The sequence below is a fragment of the Diaporthe batatas genome, assembly GCF_019321695.1.
Source record: "Diaporthe batatas strain CRI 302-4 chromosome Unknown Contig00017, whole genome shotgun sequence".
NCBI lineage: Eukaryota > Fungi > Ascomycota > Sordariomycetes > Diaporthales > Diaporthaceae > Diaporthe > Diaporthe batatas.
Window position 1 is genome coordinate 437,657 of NW_025408564.1, and position 20,228 is coordinate 457,884.

General features: G+C 54.8%; 7 protein-coding genes across 7 annotated transcripts; 3 read left to right on the plus strand and 4 right to left on the minus strand.

Annotated features, from left to right (window-relative positions):
• Window positions 1-59: 59 nt before the first annotated feature.
• Window positions 60-1,747, minus strand: KVR01_011869 (uncharacterized protein; the record flags this gene model as incomplete). The annotated part of the gene is made up of 3 exons (XM_044788744.1): window positions 60-1,461; window positions 1,521-1,657; window positions 1,715-1,747. 3 exons carry the CDS (start codon window positions 1,745-1,747, stop codon window positions 60-62), a joined length of 1,572 nt encoding a protein of 523 aa, XP_044638950.1.
• Window positions 1,748-2,256: 509 nt separating this feature from the next.
• KVR01_012047 (uncharacterized protein) lies at window positions 2,257-3,357 on the plus strand (the record flags this gene model as incomplete). The annotated part of the gene is made up of 1 exon (XM_044782401.1): window positions 2,257-3,357. The coding sequence occupies one exon, from the start codon at window positions 2,257-2,259 to the stop codon at window positions 3,355-3,357; it is 1,101 nt and encodes a 366-aa protein (XP_044639128.1).
• Window positions 3,358-3,548: 191 nt separating this feature from the next.
• On the minus strand, window positions 3,549-4,607 carry KVR01_012099 (uncharacterized protein; the record flags this gene model as incomplete). Its single annotated transcript, XM_044782870.1, has 3 exons — window positions 3,549-4,076; window positions 4,141-4,385; window positions 4,454-4,607. 3 exons carry the CDS (start codon window positions 4,605-4,607, stop codon window positions 3,549-3,551), a joined length of 927 nt encoding a protein of 308 aa, XP_044639180.1.
• A 302-nt stretch (window positions 4,608-4,909) lies between these two features.
• Window positions 4,910-10,355, plus strand: KVR01_011903 (condensin subunit SMC4). The gene is made up of 3 exons (XM_044787415.1): window positions 4,910-6,294; window positions 6,350-9,715; window positions 9,794-10,355. The coding sequence occupies exons 1-3, from the start codon at window positions 5,161-5,163 to the stop codon at window positions 10,049-10,051; spliced, it is 4,758 nt and encodes a 1,585-aa protein (XP_044638984.1). The 5' UTR covers window positions 4,910-5,160; the 3' UTR covers window positions 10,052-10,355.
• Window positions 10,356-11,336: 981 nt separating this feature from the next.
• KVR01_011863 (uncharacterized protein) lies at window positions 11,337-13,000 on the plus strand (the record flags this gene model as incomplete). The annotated part of the gene is made up of 2 exons (XM_044788032.1): window positions 11,337-11,580; window positions 11,652-13,000. 2 exons carry the CDS (start codon window positions 11,337-11,339, stop codon window positions 12,998-13,000), a joined length of 1,593 nt encoding a protein of 530 aa, XP_044638944.1.
• Window positions 13,001-13,739: 739 nt separating this feature from the next.
• On the minus strand, window positions 13,740-16,177 carry KVR01_012015 (uncharacterized protein; the record flags this gene model as incomplete). The annotated part of the gene is made up of 4 exons (XM_044792595.1): window positions 13,740-14,155; window positions 14,254-14,672; window positions 14,703-15,388; window positions 16,163-16,177. The coding sequence occupies 4 exons, from the start codon at window positions 16,175-16,177 to the stop codon at window positions 13,740-13,742; spliced, it is 1,536 nt and encodes a 511-aa protein (XP_044639096.1).
• A 367-nt stretch (window positions 16,178-16,544) lies between these two features.
• Window positions 16,545-17,589, minus strand: KVR01_011884 (uncharacterized protein; the record flags this gene model as incomplete). The annotated part of the gene is made up of 2 exons (XM_044782351.1): window positions 16,545-17,443; window positions 17,535-17,589. 2 exons carry the CDS (start codon window positions 17,587-17,589, stop codon window positions 16,545-16,547), a joined length of 954 nt encoding a protein of 317 aa, XP_044638965.1.
• Between the last annotated feature and the right edge of the window lie 2,639 nt (window positions 17,590-20,228).

Sequence of the window (20,228 nt, forward strand, 5' to 3'; positions counted from 1 at the left end):
GGCAGGCTCAGCAAATGAAGATTCTGATGTGTACACATCCGGATACCAAGCCCTACCATTCATGGATTATATGCCCAATAGTCGCGTTCCCCATCCATCATGCCCGTCCCACGCCTTCCCATTTGGCCCGTCAATATGCTTGACTTGCCTCTTTTCAAAAAAACACCATCTGCTTTAGATCCTATGACCCCCTTCTCGTCTCTGTCCCAGGCCAGCTTACCTCTCAGAAAGACCCATCGGGGCCAGTTGCGGACCTCAATGCCTTCAAATGGCGTGTAGTCGATCCTGTGGTGAAGCATATCATTGCTGATCTTGATCGCCTTTCGGGCTTCCTCGCCCCGCTCGGGGTACCATATCACCAAGTCGGCGTCAAAACCGGGCAGCAGACTGCCTTTGCGATCTCCCAGACCATACAGCTTCGCAGGGTTCGTCGAAGTCAATTCCACAAATCGGGGCAGCGATATGCGGATCTTGTCATCGTGGAAGCGGTATCCGGCAGCAGGGTCGAAAGTCCTGTTGAAGATCAAAGGCAACCGCGTCTCGATGCCCGGCAACCCGTTGGGCACAAACCGGAAGTCAGAGTGCACACAGCCATGATCATCCATAGTGGCAGTATCCATCGCCTTGCCCTTCTTCCCGCCCGGGTGGTCAAACGTAGCAGGCGCATGGTCCGAGCTGATGGTGGTGAAGGTCCCGTTCGCCACGCTGCGCCATATCTCCTCCAGGTCGCCGGCATCATGCCGCAGCGGCGGCGCGCATATGTTCTTGGAGCCCTCGACGTCCTTGGGCCCTGACCTCAGGCGCTCGCTGACGAGGTACAGGTAGTGCGGGCACGTCTCGGCGTGGATGGGGAGGAGCCGGGCCTGCGCGTCGGCGACGTGCCGGACGGCCCCCGGGGCGGACATGTGCACCAGGAGTATGGGCGCGTCTGTCACCTCCGCGAGGCTGATGGCGCGGTACGTCGCCTCCGCCTCGGCGATCTGCGGCCTGGCCACGGAGTGGAAGAACGTCCCCGTGTTGCCCGCCTTGGCCAGCCGCGCCGTGATGGCGGCGATCATGTCGCTGTTCTCGGCGTGGATCATGGTGGTTATGCCCAGGCTGCGCGCCCGCATCATCACGTTGAAGAGGTCGGCGTCGCCGAGCTTCATTGGCTCGTAGGTCATGTACAGCTTGACGCTGGATATGCCTTCTTTCTGGACGAGCTGTGGGAGCTCATCTTCCAGCACCTTTTCGGTGGGGTTTGTGACGATTACGTGGAAGCCGTAGTCACAGTAGGAGTTTCCCGTTGCCTTCTTGTGGTAGGCTTCTAATGCTGGATAGATGCTGCCCTCGTCGCGCTTCTGTGAGGCAAATGCGATGACCGTAGTGTTGCCTCCCGCAAGAGCTGAGCGCGACCCTGTTTCCCAAGTGTCGCCGGTAGGGGAGTTGTCCTGTTGTATGTGAACGTGCGAGTCGACACCTCTTCAAGTGTTGTCAGATGTTGTTATCAGTGTGGTATTCAGATTGAATTGTTGGCTTACCCCGGGGTGATATATGCCCCTTCGGCGTCAACGACAGTGGTGTCGGGACCAGCATCCAGACCATAGCCCAGTAGCGCTATTTTGCCATCTTTGATGCCAATTTCTATTCCTAAAGAAAGGACTTCGGTTGCAGTGACCTTGTCACGAATTAGACGGGAGAACACTATTGTGCGATAACCTCATATTGAACTCACAATATGTCCATTTTTTATGATGGTGTCCAACATACTGGCCGGACTTTGATGATTATTTGGATATGTTCAAGACGCTGTGCGCTTTTGAATCACAGGGAGCGAGATGAATGAGTATGAAGTGACCAAGAAAAGCTACCCTGTGGTGAGACGCTGTGTATGAACACCCAACAAAGGTAGAGGGTAGATCGGTTTGCCCTGAAACGTAAAAACCGGCAAAGATCGTACCTCGTCTTCCATTACATATGCAGAGATACACACGCCGAGAGCACTACTCTATCATTGATTAGTCCTCGAAGCGGGGTCGAATGTGGCTAACGGCGCGTTCAATACCGGCCCGCTGGGCTTCCCGTCGTGATGCGCCGCTGCCGGCTCGGATGCCTCCGTAGTGGACCAGCTGATAAGACCCGGCACCATATAAGCTGATTTGGGTTACTATAACTGAAGAACGGCGAGGTCACCATACGTACAGTTCAGTGGGAATAATTGGAAATTTCACAGGCCCCGATTCAAATTACTTGTATGCCATATAACCTGCAGACGCCATGGCTACCAAACCGTCACCACGCCTCCTCACAGTGGCGGCAGCCCAAATGGGCCCAAACCAGCTCGCGGACCCGAGAGAGAAAATAATGGGCCGCATGCTCAAGCTCCTCACGGATGCAGCCTCCCAAGGAGCCAGACTGGTCGTCTTCCCAGAGCTGGCCCTGACCACCTTCTTTCCCCGGCACCAGATCGACGACCCCGTCAAAAAGGCCGAATTCTTCGAGCCAGAGTCCCACGACAACCCGCATGCCGTCGTGGACTCGCCACGGGTGAAGCCCCTCTTTGAAAAGGCCAAGGAACTCGGAACAGACGTGTACCTCGGGTACGCGGAGCGCTGGACAGACGAGGCAGGCAAGGTGACAGACTACAACACCACCATCTACTACTCCGCAAGCGCGGGCAGGGTGGTCGGCAAGTACCGCAAGGTACACCTCCCGGGCACCAAGGAGCCCATCGAGGACAAGACGGGCAGGGGCGTGGAGCAGCAGCTCGAGAAGCGCTACTTCACGCCGGGCGACCTCGGGTTCCGGGCCTTCCGGGCGCCGGACCTCGTGGGCGGCGCCGTGAGGGCGGCCGGGGGCCAGCGAGACAGCGAGGCCGCCGACGGGACGACGACGACGGCCGGCAGGGGCGACCCCATCGTGGGCATGATCATCTGCAACGACCGGCGGTGGGGCGAGGCGTGGCGGTGCTACGGCCTGCAGGGCGCGGAGCTCATCCTCGACGGGTACAACACGACGGCGTACGCGCCGCAGTACGACGGGACGCCCGAGGAGCAGGAGGCCGAGGCGCTGTTCCACCACCGCATCTCGTGCCAGGGCGGCAGCTACACGAACGCGTGTTTTAGTGTCAACACTGCCAAGTGTGGTGTTGAGGACGGCGGCGGGCTGATCGCCGGCACGGTGATTTATGATCCCAACGGGCACGTGGTGGCCGAGTCCAAGACCAAAGGGGATGAGCTGGTTGTTGCGACTATTGACCTGGCCCTGTGCAGGAAGGGCAAGGAGAGGGTGTTTGCGTTTGAGAGGCACCGCAGGGTGGAGCACTATGGCCGGTTGACTGCCCAGGTTGGTGTCGAGGAACCGCCGTTGCTGCAATAGAGCAACTGCGTCTGTGGATTTTGACAAAGATTTGCGATTTTGCGAGCCATCGTTCGTGACCCGTGACCACTCAATGCGACCCCGGCTGTGACGGATTTCGCAGTGAAATTGCATTTCCATCCTGTCTCCTCCCAACGCCATCGCTATGCCTGTAATTCCAATATGGTCTGATCGGGCGAGGACCCGCGTCCTCATGCCACACGACCGCCCATGCCGCTCTTGAAGCCCCCCAGGACGACACCCCACTGCCCGCCGAGATTCTTGTCACTGACGTCGGTGTGCCGCCCAGTCACAACCCGCCGCATAAGTACCGTGTCCCTGGCCTTCCTTAACTTCCTCCCGCCTCCATTCGTCAGGTATTCCTCGAACCATTGCTCCTCGGCGCCGTCCAGAGGCAGGCTGACAAGCTCGGAGGCTCGCGCTGCGACATCTTGGCCGGTCCCCTCGAGGACAGACGCTATCAACTGCTCGAAAAGAAGTTGTCTCGCTGGCTCGGGGTGAGCCCGGGAAAAGTAGAAGGCCTCGGTGAGGCTTGTCCTCGCCAGCGCTCCGAAGAGGAGGGACAGGGACTCGGGCCTGCGGAGGACGGGCTGGACGGCGTGGTAGTAGGCGAGGGCGAGGGAGTAGTCGTTGTCCTCGGCATTATTGACAAATGCTGCGATTATGTCGTCGGCGAACTCGGGGGTGAGGGAGGGGTGTGCAAGATCTTGCAGCGCATTCTGGAAAATAAAAACGTGTGGTCAGTCGCGTGCCGGGTGTGGAAAGGCTGCAGAGACGGCTCACGCTATATTGCTGTCGGTCAAGATGCCATAGCCCCCTCATGAAGATCTCGTACTTCTTGGGCAGTGAAAATCTCGAGGCGAAGAGCTCGGCGAAATCCATACGGCTCTTCAGCCCGAGGTGGTCGTTGAAGTCGAGGAGCATGTAGTAGAAGACAGAAAGCTTCTGGTGGTCAGAGTGGTCGCTCTCGCACACCTGGTAGTGAAGCTGGTACAGGCCGTTGCCGCCCTTGGGGGGGTATGACCTGGCTAAGCACGGAATGGCGTCAGATGGCAGATCCCAGACCTCGAGTTGCAGTTGCAGCTGGAAGACGAACCTTTTGTGACGCCGACAGACCTCAAGACGCGGTCGATGAAGAGGACGCCATCGAGACTCTTCCTGCAGACCTCGATCTCTTTGAGGAATTCTTGGGTGTAGGGAGTGCCCCACTCGGGTTTGAAAACCTGGTGGAATTGGTTGTAGTCCTGCATCTTGGCTGTGGGCTGTGAACCTCGAGGCGCTGAATTGACAAGCTTGACTTGACGATCCTCGACAGAAGCTAGGGCGGGTGCTGTGCGATGCGATGCGATGCGATGCGATGCGCAAGCTTGGGAGCTCCCTACCAGGCCAAGACGGAAGCGATAGCTTATCGAGGTCTGTTAACAGGTCTGCATGGGTGCAGGCATTATGGGCTAACACACAACGGTGGGTCAATGCGACACGTGTGGGACCCCTCGTCCCGCCTTAGCGCGTTTTCCCCGACGGTTTGTTTTGTTTACCAATGCCCGTATTTTCGGAGGGGGATGGAGCAACGGCCGGTTTGACTTGGACTCTTTGCAACGGCAACCCACTTCTTCCGACTTATCGATTGCAACTCGCGCCTCAAGCCTCGGGCCTTCTTGCTTTGCCGAGTGGGAACTCAACGGCCAACACTCTCGACCTTCCATCCTGCAGGTGCATAGCTGCAGTCAGTCCTCGTTGCTTCGCACAACACAACAAACGGCATCATTTTCCCTTCGTTGCTCGCCGCCACCCCTGCCCACAATGTCGACGCGACCGACCCGGCGGGCTGCTGCTAAGCGCAAGCAGATCATCGAGTCCGACGACGAGGACGACATCGCAAAATCCCCATCCCCACCACCCGCGGAAGAGGAAGACAGCGAGGAGGAATTCACACCCGCGCCGGCTAAGAGCTCGCGCAAGTCCACGGGCGGGAGGAGGAAGACCATTCAGGCCGACACACCCCCAGCATCCGAGACAGCACCCCGCCGCCGTGGTAGACAGCCGAGGAAGAGCGCCGCCCCAAGCGTCGCACCAGATACCACCAGTGTCGAGCCGGGCGAGTCCAGCCAGGTCGCCGATGCAGACCAGACCATCGCCCCTACAACCTCAGCGCCGCGCAGACGAGGTCGTCCTAAGAAGCAGGCCATCAAGCAGGAGAGCGTTGAGCCCGAGGCAAGCATTCAACCAAGCATCGAGCCCGCCAACGAGCCGGACGAGAACGTGGAGCCTGTCCCCGAGAATGCCGAGCCTGACCAGACCACCATGGAGGTCGAGCCGGAGGAGACGCCCGTCAAGAAGCCTGGGCGGAAACGAAAGAGTGTTGCGCCGCCAGCCTCGTCGTCAAAGGAGGCCCCGGCGCCTGATGCACAACAGCCTCCGACCCCCGCTACCCCCAGGCTGTCCAAGCCATCCGCAACTCCAGACCCGGACAGGTTCCAGACGCCGCTGTCAGACATCACTAATACTGCTGGCAACGACCAACGGCGGGCCATCGAGGACACCCTGCTCAATACCAGCGTCAAGCCCATCAAGCCACTAGACACGGTCATGGAGAAGCCAATGGATATCGTCATGAAGTCCCGGACCATGGTCTTGCCCCCGGTCGAGGACACGACGCCTAAACCTCGCCTGGTCATTACATACCTCATCCTCACCAACTTCAAGAGTTACTCTGGGCGTCAGGAGGTCGGCCCATTCCACGCGTCCTTCTCATCTGTCGTCGGCCCCAACGGCTCCGGAAAGTCCAACGTCATCGACTCGTTGCTGTTCGTCTTCGGCTTCCGTGCCAGCAAGATGCGACAGGGGAAACTGTCGGCCTTGATCCACAACTCCGCTGATCACCCGAACCTGGACTTTTGCGAGGTTGCGGTGCACTTCCAAGAGGTCATGGATCAGGTATGCATGCCCTACACCCCCAACCAGATCTTGTGCTAACTCGTCTCTTCAACAGCCTGGTGGCGGCCACGAAGTAATACCCGACTCCGATCTTGTCATTTCCCGCAAGGCCTTCAAGAACAACTCCAGCAGTTACTACATTAATGGCAAGACCTCCACATACACGATAGTCACCACACTGCTGCGGGACCGTGGGGTCGATCTCGACCACAAGAGATTCTTGATTCTCCAAGGTGAGGTCGAATCGATCGCGCAAATGAAGCCAAAAGCCGCAAATGAGCACGACGACGGCTTGCTGGAGTATCTTGAGGATATCATTGGTACATCGAAATACAAGACCCCAATCGAGGAATCCGCTACAGAAGTTGAGACGCTCAACGAGATATGTATGGAGAAGAGTGGCCGTGTTCAGCACGTCGAAAAGGAAAAGAACAGCCTCGAGGACAAGAAGAACAAGGCTCTGGCATACCTCCGTGACGAAAACGATCTGGCCAGGAAACAATCCGCTCTGTATCAAATATACATCGACGAGTGCAACGATAATCTTATTGTTACAGAGGAGGCCATCACCCAGATGCAGGCACAGCTTGATGAGGAGCTGGAGAAGCACCACGGCAGCGAGGCCATCATCAAGGAGCTGCAAAAGAAGTACTCCAAAGGCAACAAACAGTATGAGGCTCAAGACAAGGATACCCAGGCACTCGTCAAAGAGATGGCACAGTTCGACCAGGAGCGCGTCAAGTTTGACGAGAAGCGCAAGTTCTTGGCCGATAAGAAGAAGAAGCTCGAGAAGACGATCACCAATGCCGAGAAGAACACTACCGAGGCAGAGGAGACGATCGAGCAGTGCGGCGAGGACATCGAGACCCGTGGACAAGAGATCATCGATCTCGAGGAGCAGGTCAAAGAAGCAGAGTCCGAGCTGGCGGTCATCAGGGAGAACCTGAAGGGCAAGACACAGGAGTTCTCGGACCAAATCGCTGCCAAGCAAAAGTCACTGGAGCCGTGGCAAGAGAAGATCAACGTGAAGCAGTCTGCTATTGCTGTGGCCGAGAGTGAGCTGAACATCCTCAGGGAAAAGGCGAATGCGGGTGCAGTCGCCCTCAAGGACATGGAGAACAAGATTGCTTCCACCGAGGCGCGCCGGAAAGAGAAGGAGCAGGAGCTCAAGTCCTGCCAGGAAGAAAAGAAGGAACTCGAAGCCGAAGCCCAAGAGGTCGAGGCCGAGATCCAGGAGCTAGCTGGACAGGAGCCAAAGATTCGGTCCAAGGTTTCCAACTCGCGGCAGAAGGCAGATGAGGCCCGTTCGAGTCTGTCAGCGACACAGACTCAGGGCAATGTGCTCACTGCCCTGATGCGGATGAAGGAGTCGGGCCGTATTGATGGCTTCCACGGACGTCTTGGAAACTTGGGAGCAATCGACCAGAAGTACGATGTGGCGATCTCAACAGCATGCGGTGCACTCGACAACTTTGTCACCGATACTGTGGAAGCCGGCCAGCAATGCATTGAGTACCTGCGCAAGACGAACATGGGCCGTGGAAACTTCATTTGTCTGGACAAGCTGAGATCCCGGGATCTCTCACCGATTCAGACACCAGAGGATGCTCCTCGGCTGTTCGATCTCGTCCAGGCCAAGGAAGAAAAGTTCCGGGCAGCATTCTATCATGCTCTCCAAGACACCCTGGTCGCCACGGATCTCGCCCAGGCAAATCGCATCGCTTACGGTGCCAGGAGATGGCGAGTGGTGACTCTTGATGGCGAACTGATCGACAAGTCGGGAACAATGTCTGGTGGTGGTAACAGCAAGAAGAAGGGCTTGATGTCATCCAAGTTGGTTGCCGACACAACTAAGGAGCAGGTCCTGAAGCTCGAGAGCGACCGAGATGCACTCGAGCAGAAGTTCCAAGAGTTCCTCGAGTATCAGCGGGAGTGCGAAACTCGCCTACGCGATCTTAAGAACCGAATCCCTCAGCTTGAGACCAAGATGCAGAAGATCAGCCTCGAGATCGAGAGTGCCACAAAAAACCTGGCTGATGCCCAACGCCGCATCAAGGAACTTGCCAAGGAGCACCAGCCTTCGAAGTCCGACGACAGCCGCATCACGGCTTTGGAGAAGGAGGTTAAGAGCCTTCAAAAAGAGGTCGAGAAGCTGCGTGGCGAGACTTCCACAGTCGAGGAAGAGATCAAGGCGCTCCAAGACAAGATCATGCAAGTTGGTGGTGACAAGCTGCGCACCCAGAGGGCCAAGGTCGACGGCCTCAAGAAAGAGATCGCCTCCCACAATGAAGAGACCTCGAAAGCCGAGGTCAAGAAGGCCAAGGCTGAGAAGCAGAAGACCAAGCTCGCAAAGGATCATGCAAAGGCGACCAAGGAGCTGGACGTCGCCATCCGAGACCTTGAGAAGCTCGAAGAAGAGATCTCGAACCAAGGTGACAAGGCCGAGGACTTCAAGGCTCGCGTTGAGGAAGCTCAGGAGGGTCTCGCCGTCAAGAAGCAAGAGCTCGCCGAGTTGAAGTCAGAGCTGGACGAGAAGACGGCAGAGCTCAACGCCACCCGTGCCAGCGAGATCGAGATGCGCAACAAGCTGGAGGAGAACCAAAAAGCACTCGTCGAGAACCAGAGAAAGGTCAAATACTGGGAAGACAAGCACTCCAAGCTGAGACTTCAGGACATCCAGGACCTCGAGACGGCCGCAGCTCCCAAGGCTGCTGCCGCCGCCGCCGCGAACGGTTCCGCCGAGAATACCCAAGAAGGCGGAAACACGGGCGAGGGAGCCGCGGACTCGGACGTTGAGATGACCGATGCTGGTGATGAAGAAGAGGTCGACGGCGAGGCCGAAGCTGCCGAGGAAGAGGTGGACACCACCATTGTCCGTGACCGGAAGACCCAGAAGACCCTGCCGCGGTACAGCAAGGACGAGCTCGAGGACATGAACAAGGAGACGCTCAAGGGAGAGATCGCCGCCCTCGAGGAGAAGACCCAAAACGTCAACGTCGACCTGGGCGTCCTCGCCGAGTACCGCCGCCGCGTGGAGGAGCACGCCGCCAGGTCGTCGGACCTCCAGACGGCGGTGACGCAGCGCGACGCCGCCAAGAAGCGGTGCGACGAGCTCCGGCGGCTGCGGCTCGAGGGCTTCATGGAGGGCTTCAGCATGATCTCGCTGCGGCTCAAGGAGATGTACCAGATGATCACGATGGGCGGCAACGCCGAGCTCGAGCTCGTCGACTCGCTCGACCCCTTCTCCGAGGGGATCCTCTTCAGCGTGATGCCGCCCAAGAAGTCGTGGAAGAACATCAGCAACCTGTCCGGCGGCGAGAAGACGCTCAGCAGCCTGGCGCTCGTCTTTGCCCTGCACCACTACAAGCCGACGCCGCTGTACGTCATGGACGAGATCGACGCCGCGCTGGATTTCAGAAACGTGAGCACTTTACCCTGCCCCCCTCACCCCCATCCTCCCATCCTCATACAGACGCTAACGTGCCACGTCGCAATCCAGGTCTCCATCGTCGCCAACTACATCAAGGAGCGCACCAAGAACGCGCAGTTCATCGTCATCTCGCTCCGGAACAACATGTTCGAGCTCGCGGCGCGCCTCGTCGGCGTGTACAAGGTCAACCACATGACCAAGAGCGTGTCGATCGAGAACAGGGACTACATCCAGGGCAGGCAGCCGCGGCCGCAGCAGGTGCAGCAGCTCGGCGGCGGCGCCAACACGCAGACTGTCAACTTTACGCTCAGCCAGCCTTGGAGGTAGGTTGGTGATGCATGCCGTTTTGTTTTGATGGACGGACGGGTGGGGGCTTGGATTGATGGCCTTGGATAGAAAGGGGAGTCAGTCTTGTGTGTGTCTGGTAACTGGCTGGCTGTCTGGCTGGCTGTGATGAACGATTTTTTATGTACGGGGTTTGCATGTTCTTTGCTGTGCTGTACCTACGTCTGACACTGTTTGTGGGGCGGATGCTCGGTTGCTTGGTCTGGTTGGTTCTGTCTGGGTTGGGCATGAATGGGTTGGCTTGTTATTGATAATGACCGCACGGAATGATAAACTGTGTCCAACGTCCTGGTGTTACTTTGCTCTTGTGAAGGAGACTCTCGTGGTTGCGAGGCCCCTTGCCCAGGGGAGCTCTGGTCATTGTGCAATAAAAACGCTCCGCCGCCTGCCCAGGTGTCTGAGGCATACATCATGGAGCCGTTGTCGCAAACAAAGGTGATTTCACGAAACAGACAGTGTAACCCAAGACATCGCAATCGCTAACTTGGAACATTCACGGTTTGAAGTCACTCTGGTCTGTGTGTACCATCGGCAGGGGGGTAAAAAGCCCGTGAGCAGCGGGCGCGGCGGCTACAGATCGTTGTCTAGACTGCGGTCCGACGACGAAGAAACGGAAGGCACTGTATCTGGCTTAGAGAGAATCTTCAAGGGCAAAGAGGGTGGGTGGTTCATGGGAGGGTTCCGTCTCAAGATTCCAAATTTCGATCTTATTCTTCAGTGTGAAAACGCTCTTGTTTGTGTGGCGGGATTCTCCTTCAGTCAAAGGTTCGGTTTCAAGCTCTTCCTTCCTTTAAGTTTCTAAGCTATCTGATTGACTTGTTTGCCCGAGAGGAAGGAGTAATCCAGGGCTTCAAGAAAGAGCTGTTTACAGGGTCGGAAAGATCTTGAAGAGACTATCTGGCTTTGAAGGAATATCTGTAAAAGGTTTATTATGCGTCGGCAAATTGTAGCGAGTAAACGAGCAATATGCAGAAGCCCCACAGCGGGCGCTGGTAGGTATGAACCTTTCAGTTGAATGCCAGGTAAGGCATTCCAACATTGAAACAGTTATCGGCTGAGGTTGAACAGGAAGGCGCGCCTTGTAATTAGGAGCCCAAGGACCTACCTACCTACCTAGGTAGGTAGGTACTACTACTTAGGTAAGTACTGCTCCCAGCTTTTGTCGACACGGCGCAGAAAGACTGTCTTCTCTGACGGGACAACAACCTCCTTCACCGTCGCAGCTTCTCGACTTTCGATCGACAGTTGGTCCATCGCATCACCCAGCATGGCGACTCTCACCGATCTCCCGTTCGAGCTGCTCAGCATCACCGCTGCTGACCCGGGCCTCACCAACCGTGATCGCAAACAAGCCCGTCTGGCATGCAAACGGCTGGCCGACGTCATGACGCCCGTCATCTTCAGGCGTGCGTACATCTCCCGTATCAAGGCTGACCGCGACGCATTCCTTAGCCTCGCCAATACGCCTCACCTGGCTGCCCATGTCAAGGAGATCATCTGGTTCGAGCTTGGTAGGTGATCAACCTTGTGTGGGAAACACTGTTTTTGTTTTGGCAGGTGGATGCCGCTAACCACTTTTTAGAAGTCTCTTGGCGATCATTCGACGAGGAAAACAGACTCGAAGTGCAGCTGTCCGACGGCCGCAATGTGAACCTCTTCGAGGCCGCGCGAGACATTTTCTGGCTTCCCGTCGAACCAAAGTTTCAGCGTGACCGAGACGACAATGGCGAAATCGTATACCGCAGCCCTCCCGAGTGTGCCGCCGAGTTCCTTGTCCACTTCAAGGCTGCCGTTGCCCGCATGCCCAAGCTGCACGCCTTTTCATCGGAGCAGATGGCCCCTCATCGCATTGTCAGCCTGGTCGATGGCTTTCCTTTCGAGGTTGGGATTTTGATGGCGTACGAGTGCGAGGCCGAGTCCGAGGCCTGGTCCGACTTCCTGCACATCTTTCTGGAAACCATCCTGGAGGAGAAAGGACGTATCAACAAGCTGCATTGTGGCAATGAACTGTCAGGCTCTCTGATCCGGATCGACCCTCGTTACCACGCGGCAATGCCGTATCTCATCTCTCTCGAAGTCTCTATGTCAAATTTGTTCACGACTATCGGCGACGGTGATTTCGACCCCGTGAAAGTCCAACAGAACATGGCAACCCTACTAAACGTCATGTACAGGGCGACAGAGCTTCGGGAGCTCAGCCTTTCCCAGGATTCCAATCCAGAATTTGCGCGGTGGGCCATTCCAATTCCCAGTTGGATCAGATTAATTGACCTCCGCATCCTTCCTATCATCATGCAACCCCACCAAAAAGTCCACTGTTGGAACCATCTACGATCCCTGAAGCTTGGGACTATCCGTGCAACAGTTAAAAGCATACTGCCGCTGATCAAGGCCCACGCCACGACCCTGCGCCATCTCAATCTGAACCAGTGCCGCCCCTCTGCGTCCTTTGTGCGCGAGCTGTCCCAGATTGACGGGATCCAGCTTGATTCAATCATTATATCTGACTCCGAGGTCGAAGATTCAGACTTGGTGTCCGAGGAGGACCTCCTACGCTTCATCCGCGGCGGAAATGTCCAGGATGGGGAGCTGGTCAAGATGATTGAAGAGGGCAGGTTTGTGACGCACAACCGGCGCCGTGACATCCTCGACTACAATGCTATGGAGAACTCAGAGGCGGGCCTAGATGAAATCCCCAGCCACTCCTCCATTCGGTACCACCCCGCCAGCTGGTATTCTGATATCGACTCAGGCTTTGATATCGACTCAGGCTTTGATATCGACTCAGGCTCTGATATCGACTCAGGCTTTGATCTCTACTCAGGCTTTGATATCGACTCAGACTTTTATATCGACTCGGACTCTGATATCGACTCGGACTCTACAACCGACTCGGACTCTACAACCGGCTCATACTCTACAACCGACTAAGACTCTGAGCCCGATATCATCTCCATCAGGCAAGCTCGTGACCATACTGACCTCTGAAGCGTTTGCCGATTGACCAGCTTCAACACGGTTTACGACCCCAATCACGTCTATGGATCCGCGAATTCCCTTGTTTCGTCAGTAATATGCACACTTGGTTCATGAAGAGGCGAAAACAATTGTGGGTGGATATGCGCAATCGGGTCCGAAGAAGGACTATTGGTGTGAGCGATCGACCGCTTCGTCGCCGATAGACTTGAGGATGATGAGCCAAGGAGGGCTTGCTGGAACCGTGGTGAATACCAGCAGCACGCACATCACAGCTCAACACGGTGTTTTTTGAAATTTGCCAATATCAGTCAGTGGCTATGAGTAGAGCAATTGAGCACGAAACATCGCCGGACATTTTGGAGGGAATTTATCATTGATTCCCTAGGACTTGGAGAGGCTCGGATAGGGCCCCCAATGATTTCTCTGCACATGAGGCGAAGGCTCTGAAATTGCTTGTGATAATTAAGGCATCCGCTAAGAACTTTTAGCAGTGACAGAAAACCTGAATGAAATGCATAACAGCAGAATTATGACCGTTTCTCGAGTTATGTGTGTGTCAAGTACTGACGGGGAGACTCAATCACAGCTAAAACGATCTTCAAAGCAGAGCTATCTAGTCGAGCCATACTGGAATGAAGATCCCTACTCGCCCGTCAATCATCACAGAAAGACGAATCACAGCATACTCAGTTCACTTGCCCTCAATCCTCTCCACCCTCACCTTCATCCCCTTGGGACGCAACACAATTCCCGGAGTCTCTACGGTAAACGGCTCAACCCCGTCCTCCCTGTCAACAGCCAGGAAGCGGTACCTGCGGACCATCTCAAACAGAGCGATCTTTATCTCACGGAGGGCGGCCTTCTTGCCGATACAGGTCTTGGGGCCGTTGGTGAATGCCTCGAACGCGAACGGTGACGTGCGGGGGTCATACTTGGCCCCGGTGCCGATGCTATCCCAGCGGCTCGGGTTGATCTCGGCTGCGTCCTCGCCCCAGATCAGCGGGTTCATGTGGACCACTGACGGAACGATCTCGAATAGCGTGTCCTTGGGGATGTGGGTGCCGCAGATTTGTAGGTCACGGTAGGCCTGGCGAGGGGTCCAGACGGCTGGGAAGTAGGTGCTCGAAGTCAGACATTGGCAAGTACCTCTGCTGATAAACTTGGTCTTGAGATGGGATTGAATAGGATATATGGAGCTCACTCACCTGGTGGATAGACACGGAGCACCTCGTGCACAAAGTTGTTTAGATAAGGAAGAGCATCAATGTCGCTGAACGATGGGTCTTTTGTGGCCAGGCCAAGGAGGTCGCCCCTCAGACGGTCCTGAATGTCTGGTCTGGTAGCGAGGGTGTGAGTACACCATGCCAACGTGTGTGCGGTGGTTTCGTGTCCACCGGCCATCAGGATCAGAAGCTGTTTTGTTTGTAAGAACAGCTTGTCTAGAACAACCGGGTGGTAGAGGGAACGGTGACTTACGTGTCCAACGATGTTCGCGTCTTTAATACCCTCGGCATATCCTCCGGGCCTGCTTTCCTCCAAAAGGAATGACAGAATATCGCGAGATGTGTCGTCACAGTTCGCTTCCTCTGCTGTCTTCTCAGGATTCCCAAATTCTTGCTTCCTTCTCGCAACCAACTGCCTTACAGTGTCATGCGTCCAGCCAGTGGCCTTCAGGAACTTGGTGTTGGTACGACATGGAAGCCACCGGATGGGGTACATGGCGTCGAGAAACGAGAAGATCTTTCCCATCCTGTCCGGCCCGAATATCGCATCATGTGCGTCCAGGAAACCGTAGGGCTGCGTTCCTGGGACGGGATTGGCATATTGATCAAAGACCGTATCATCAAGGCACGAGAATTCAACTCCCAGGACGGCGCGCCCGATGATGTCCAAGGCGTACCGGCTGCAGGCATCAGTGCAGTCGATGACAGCACTTTCACCCCCACATGCAGCGATAGCACGGTCGAGGAAGTCAGTCAGCTGGACAGCCTTCTCCTTGAACACGGGCTCGAGCCTCCGAAGACAGTCAGGCGTGAAGCAGCCGCCAAGCATCTTCCGGTGGGCGCGGTAATCCTCGAACTCGAAAGAGGTGAGCCCGTCGCCGCCGAATCGCCCAATCATCCGCCTGACGGCGTTCGGCCGCTCGATGAAATTGTTCTGCACCTGCAGGACCTGGCGGTGCGCCTCGAGGCTGTTGACCAGGACCATCTCGGTATTCGCGAAGCTCATGTACCGGATGAGCGGGGCATCAGGGTGCTCCTGCGACCACTTGACCCACATCTCCATCGGGGTTTTGGCATTGACCTGGTTGAGGACTTGGCCCAGGAACCAGTGACTGTTCTTGGGGCCGGGGAGGTGGCGGAGAGGAGAGAAGTATCTGTGGTACAGGAAGATGCGGTAGAACTTGAGGAATAGGTATAGGACGATGAAGATGGTGAAGAAAGCCTGGCGGCCTATGAGCTGCTCGGGCCGATCAGCAAAGCCCAGTCGGCTTCCTAGCAGGACGGTCGCCAAGGACAGTGCTGCGCAGCTCAGGAAATCCATGATGAAGGGGTGGCTTCTGGTTTGCTTGAGTCTTGGTGAAGACGATGACTTCCCAGGGTTCAGATGTTTCTGAAAGAAAGCTTGATGGTGGCTGTTGTTGTCGCCGCTTGAGATCAGCTTTGAATTATTTCGTTGCTGTGTGAACGACTAGATAAGTGTTTGGGCGAATTGGAGGGGAAATGGCGGTCGGGTACTTCTTGATAAAGTTGCAAGAAGTCCCAAAGTTACATTCCTGCCTCGCATCACGACACGCGTGATGTGTGTGACACAAACAGTTGGTTCACTGGGAAGGAAGGCCGGGGGACTGCTTCACTGGGCTTGGAGTCTGTTATAAGAGACTCGATGCCCTGTACAAACGAGCCCGTGGTTGCCTAAGAAACTACTGCTGTCCGGGATATTTGTGCGGCAATAGTATCCCATGGTGAGAAATACGAACTTATTTCAATACCCCTACCGTATGCAGGCGCCACATCGTACGTTTGATGTGTATGGGAATTAGAAACGACATCACTTGAAATGCTCACCTGGTCTACAGCATGCATAGTTCCTAATGAAGAGACAAGGGTGGACCTTGTATAGACACATGTGGGCAGCAAAACATATATGCAGCCAAGGAAGTAACTACGGTAGCCACCACACTGGTACATCGAAGCAAATTTCATGTCATTCGCCTGAGTAATCTACCAGACCAATGTCAAGTGCTAGGAGCCAAGATCTGCCCATGCTCACAGTATTCCCTGAGTATTCATATAGGTAGCCTCAGGCGCCTAATTTCAGGTCGCCGTGTTCGCCGTCTTCACCGACCGCTAGCCGCATAGACCATTGTTTGTGCTGCGCCCTCAGATTACTTAGGCAGAGCCTTGGTACCCTTTTGATAGTACCACCAAATCAGAACCATACCAACATAGTTGCCGCCGTGCTCGACGTCGCGCCGCCCCGAAATTCTCTGGGCTTACTCCCCATCCTCCTCCTTCTTCTCCTCCTCCTCTCCAAGGTACGGCACGGGGTTCTCGGAAATCCAAGCATCGACATAGTCCCATTCGTTCGCAAGGGTTGAGTCAAAGCACCAGAAGTTGAAGGCCATCCAGAGCCAATCTGCGTCATTTCGGACGTCACCAGCGGTCTGGCTTTGAATGCAGACGTCCTCGACGTCTCCCAGATATCGACCTAGCGTCTTGGGGTCAGGCTGCTTGCCGAAAGGGCTCCATCTGGTGGTCCAGGTAGAGGGCGGGCTGATGTGGTCGGTAAGGCCCCAAGCGCCAGAAAATGTCTTCAGCAGGTGCGCTAGCTGCTCCTGGTCGATACCCTCTCGGAGGAGGCTGTTTCCGAGCAGCGAGAGGCGGTCGATGCGGGGCTCTGGTGCTCCCTCTGCTGCCTTCACAGTGACTTGTGTGACATCGTGGTCTCCAAACCTGGTGGAAAGGTAGGTTGCGGATATTGCGAGCTCGTCGTCCTTAGACATGATGATTGGTATCTGGCACATGACGATGGTGCTCAGCGCCCTGGTGAATACCAGCGTGAATTTCTGCTGGTAATAGGGCTTGGCGATATCCCGGCTCTCCTTGCAGGCGAAGAGTATGCCGGGGATCTTCTTCCAGTCAACCTGGTCGGGAGACTTGGTCTGGGTGCTGCCAACGCGTGGGTAGATCATGATGACGCGGGGCGCAAGTGCCTCATGCCAGACCATGTTGCGGATCTCAGCAGGTAGGCGGCCGAAACGGATGAAGGTAAGTTGCTTGTTCGGGTGAGGCTCGTCAGACAAGATTCGGTCCACTGCGAATTCCGTAGCCTGAGGAGTTCCGCCCATGTTCTGAGACGCAGTTGCGCCATTGTTCTGAGATGGAGTCGCACCTATAAAGACTTTATATTAGCCTCGTTCAAACAGAGTGGGGAAACAAATGGTCCTAGAAGTAATTAGTGTTCGAGTACTGACGCGACGTACCCGGGCCTTGATCACGAGGAGAGACCTTGCCATGGTTTGGACCAGTAGCAGCCATGTTTGGAGTAGTAGAACTCATGGTAGGTGTGGGTATGAGGACTGATGATTGTTCAAGTTGTTATGGGGGGCACGATAGTGCGAAGATAATGTGGATGTGTGTTTTTATGATGGATGATGTTGGCCGTAGTAGTGCTCGACTGCTCAAAGGAAGCTCAACGATGCGAGAGCTGACTGACGAGCGAACCTTTACCAGTAGGAGTTGGTTGTTGAAGGAAAGGAAGATGAAGATTTGATTCAGCGGCGGAATTCGTATTTAAACAAGCCGTAGAAAAGTGAATTGGGAACCCATCGACAATTCACTTGATGCTACTTGATTCTGGAGTATCTTACATAATGGTAGAATTGGAATTGACGGGTCCCATTCTCGTATCAGCGGAGGAACAGTCACCGAGACAATGGTGTATAGTGAATGGTAGTTGAGACGTAGGACTTCTTGCCCTCATGAACCACCAGATCAATGCTATAATGACTAACATGGACAACCGCAACCTCTGTAACAGGCTGAAGTGAGACTGGGGTCGTTGGTATGGTGGAAATTGGCGGAGTTGATGGATCCACGGGTATCGACCCTATCACGCGGTGTCTTTGGCAAGGGCTGAGCTTGCGAGTTGTTCCTATATTCACGGGACCGCTGGCTGCTTAATGGAAGATATTTTCAACAGACACAAGACCTACGTAGACCCTTGAGTGTCCCGAGGGTCGTGTTGTCAAGTGAAATCCAATCGTAAAACATGTCACCCAAATGGAGCTCCAGAATGACAATCATTTGAGACTAGAATAGCGAATCATTGAATACATAAAGCTTAAATCTATTTTTCAGCACCTCTATGGAACGCCTTACTCTATAATGCCTGCTGGCCTAGGCAGGTAGGGAGCGCCGTTATCGAGAATTCAGGGCTAACTTGACATCAGATATATTATACGTTGAATGGTAATCGATTTACGAGACAGGTCGTTGACGTTGTGGTTTTATTACGTGAAAAGCCGAGAGGAGCTTCGTGAGAAAAGTCGCTAGGCAGAGCATGATATGGTAATTTGATGAAGAACAGTGCTTACCTGCGGTCCTCAGCTTTGAATACGATTTATGGCACCGAACGTCACGGTCTACGGAAAGAAGCGACCTCCGGAGACCAATAACTAGATTGTTGCGGATCATGGATTGATGCTCAAGTGACCTCGGGAGGTACATATGAAGAGTCTCTACTCCCATAGATCAATACGCTTTATCCGCTTTTCAGGTAGCTATACATGAAGACGTCCGGGCGGTGGTACGATGATACATCAGACAGACTCAAATCCTTTCCTTGGGCCTGCATCAACCAGTTCCCCTTTACCTATACGTGGCCAGTCAAGCATAAAGGCTTGAAATACCCTCGCTAAGCCCTCTGAGTCGAAGGAGCGGGGATTAGCAGTAGTACTTCTCAAGCTGTCTTGGACAACGTCTGCAGCGGCTGATAATCTTGAACTGCCTGAGACGGCGTCTGATTCCTAAGGTCTATGGGATCTCAAGTAGTGAGGCAATCTATGCTGAGTGACGGCTGAGCTCATTAGAACTCGTCAGGTTTCACTTTCCGCTTCTCCGTTTACTGTGCTCATCATCAACGGATGCTCATGCCCGGAACAGTATGGTAAAGTAGTCCTCCACTGGGTGCAAGTTCCAATGTTGGAAATGGAATGACAATCCACACAAAGCCCTGGGGAAAGTTTTCCTGGCCCTTAAGCCCGGAACTCGTAGCGAATCTGTGTTCAGCGAGGACACGCCAGCAAAACATTCTGACGATTGTGAAACTATGCCTTGTCTATTTGCCATGGCTTTGAGACTATTAAACGTGTTAGAAAAGTACGGTAAACGTCTATATGTCTTCATGAGTGGTCAAACGGCCCTTCAAGTTGACAATACCTACATGCTGGAGAGTAGACAGGGGTCGGGGACCGGTTCTATAGTCTCTTGCCAGGGGACGAAAGAGAGCGGGAGAGTGAAGAGAATGATACCTTGTTGAATTAGGAAGAGGGAGAGAATCCCGTGAATTTCCGATGGACGATAAATCCCAACGCAATAGTATAATGGGAGTTGGCGCGGCGTGCATACACCGAGATAGGAGTGCAGATGTGAAACGGTTTCTCCAGGATACTGGTGCGCGAACCGGTTGAACAGCGCCGGATCAGGCCTCCTAGATTTGATGCCAGTCGATCTATCTTTGTTCTAGATAAGATTTACTTAGCGGAGTTAAATAGCAACGTCATTTTCATTACTTGTGGTGCGTGCCTTTTGTACAACCCTGAGAATTCCGAGCTTACTAGGTAGGTATCTCCGAAGTCTACTGTGACGAGGGTATTCAATTGGCCACCCCGGAATGGGTGGAGATACAGCTCATTTTAATGCAATATGTGTCTAATATGTCCACAGGCCTGTATATGACGAACCTAATCGGGCCTGTGGTTTCCTGACAACCTCCCCCCCCCCCACTGATTTGTCCATCCCAAGGCCAGCTCTACTAGTACATCTCGAATGCAATAACGAAGAGAGGAGCCCGATTTTAACACTAGTCAATGGTGCTCGAGTGGCATCGCTGGGAGCGTGGCCAGAGGAATATGCAGCGCGTCACATTTACATCACAGGTTGGTTGGCAGAACGCG

Coding starts and splice junctions, on each gene's coding strand:
- KVR01_011903 (XM_044787415.1), top strand. CDS start 5,161: ATGTCGACGCGACCGACCCGGCGGGCTGCTGCTAAGCGCAAGCAGATC. Junction 6,295..6,349: donor TCCAAGAGGTCATGGATCAG/GTATGCATGCCC, acceptor TCTCTTCAACAG/CCTGGTGGCGGCCACGAAGT. Junction 9,716..9,793: donor CCGCGCTGGATTTCAGAAAC/GTGAGCACTTTA, acceptor GTCGCAATCCAG/GTCTCCATCGTCGCCAACTA.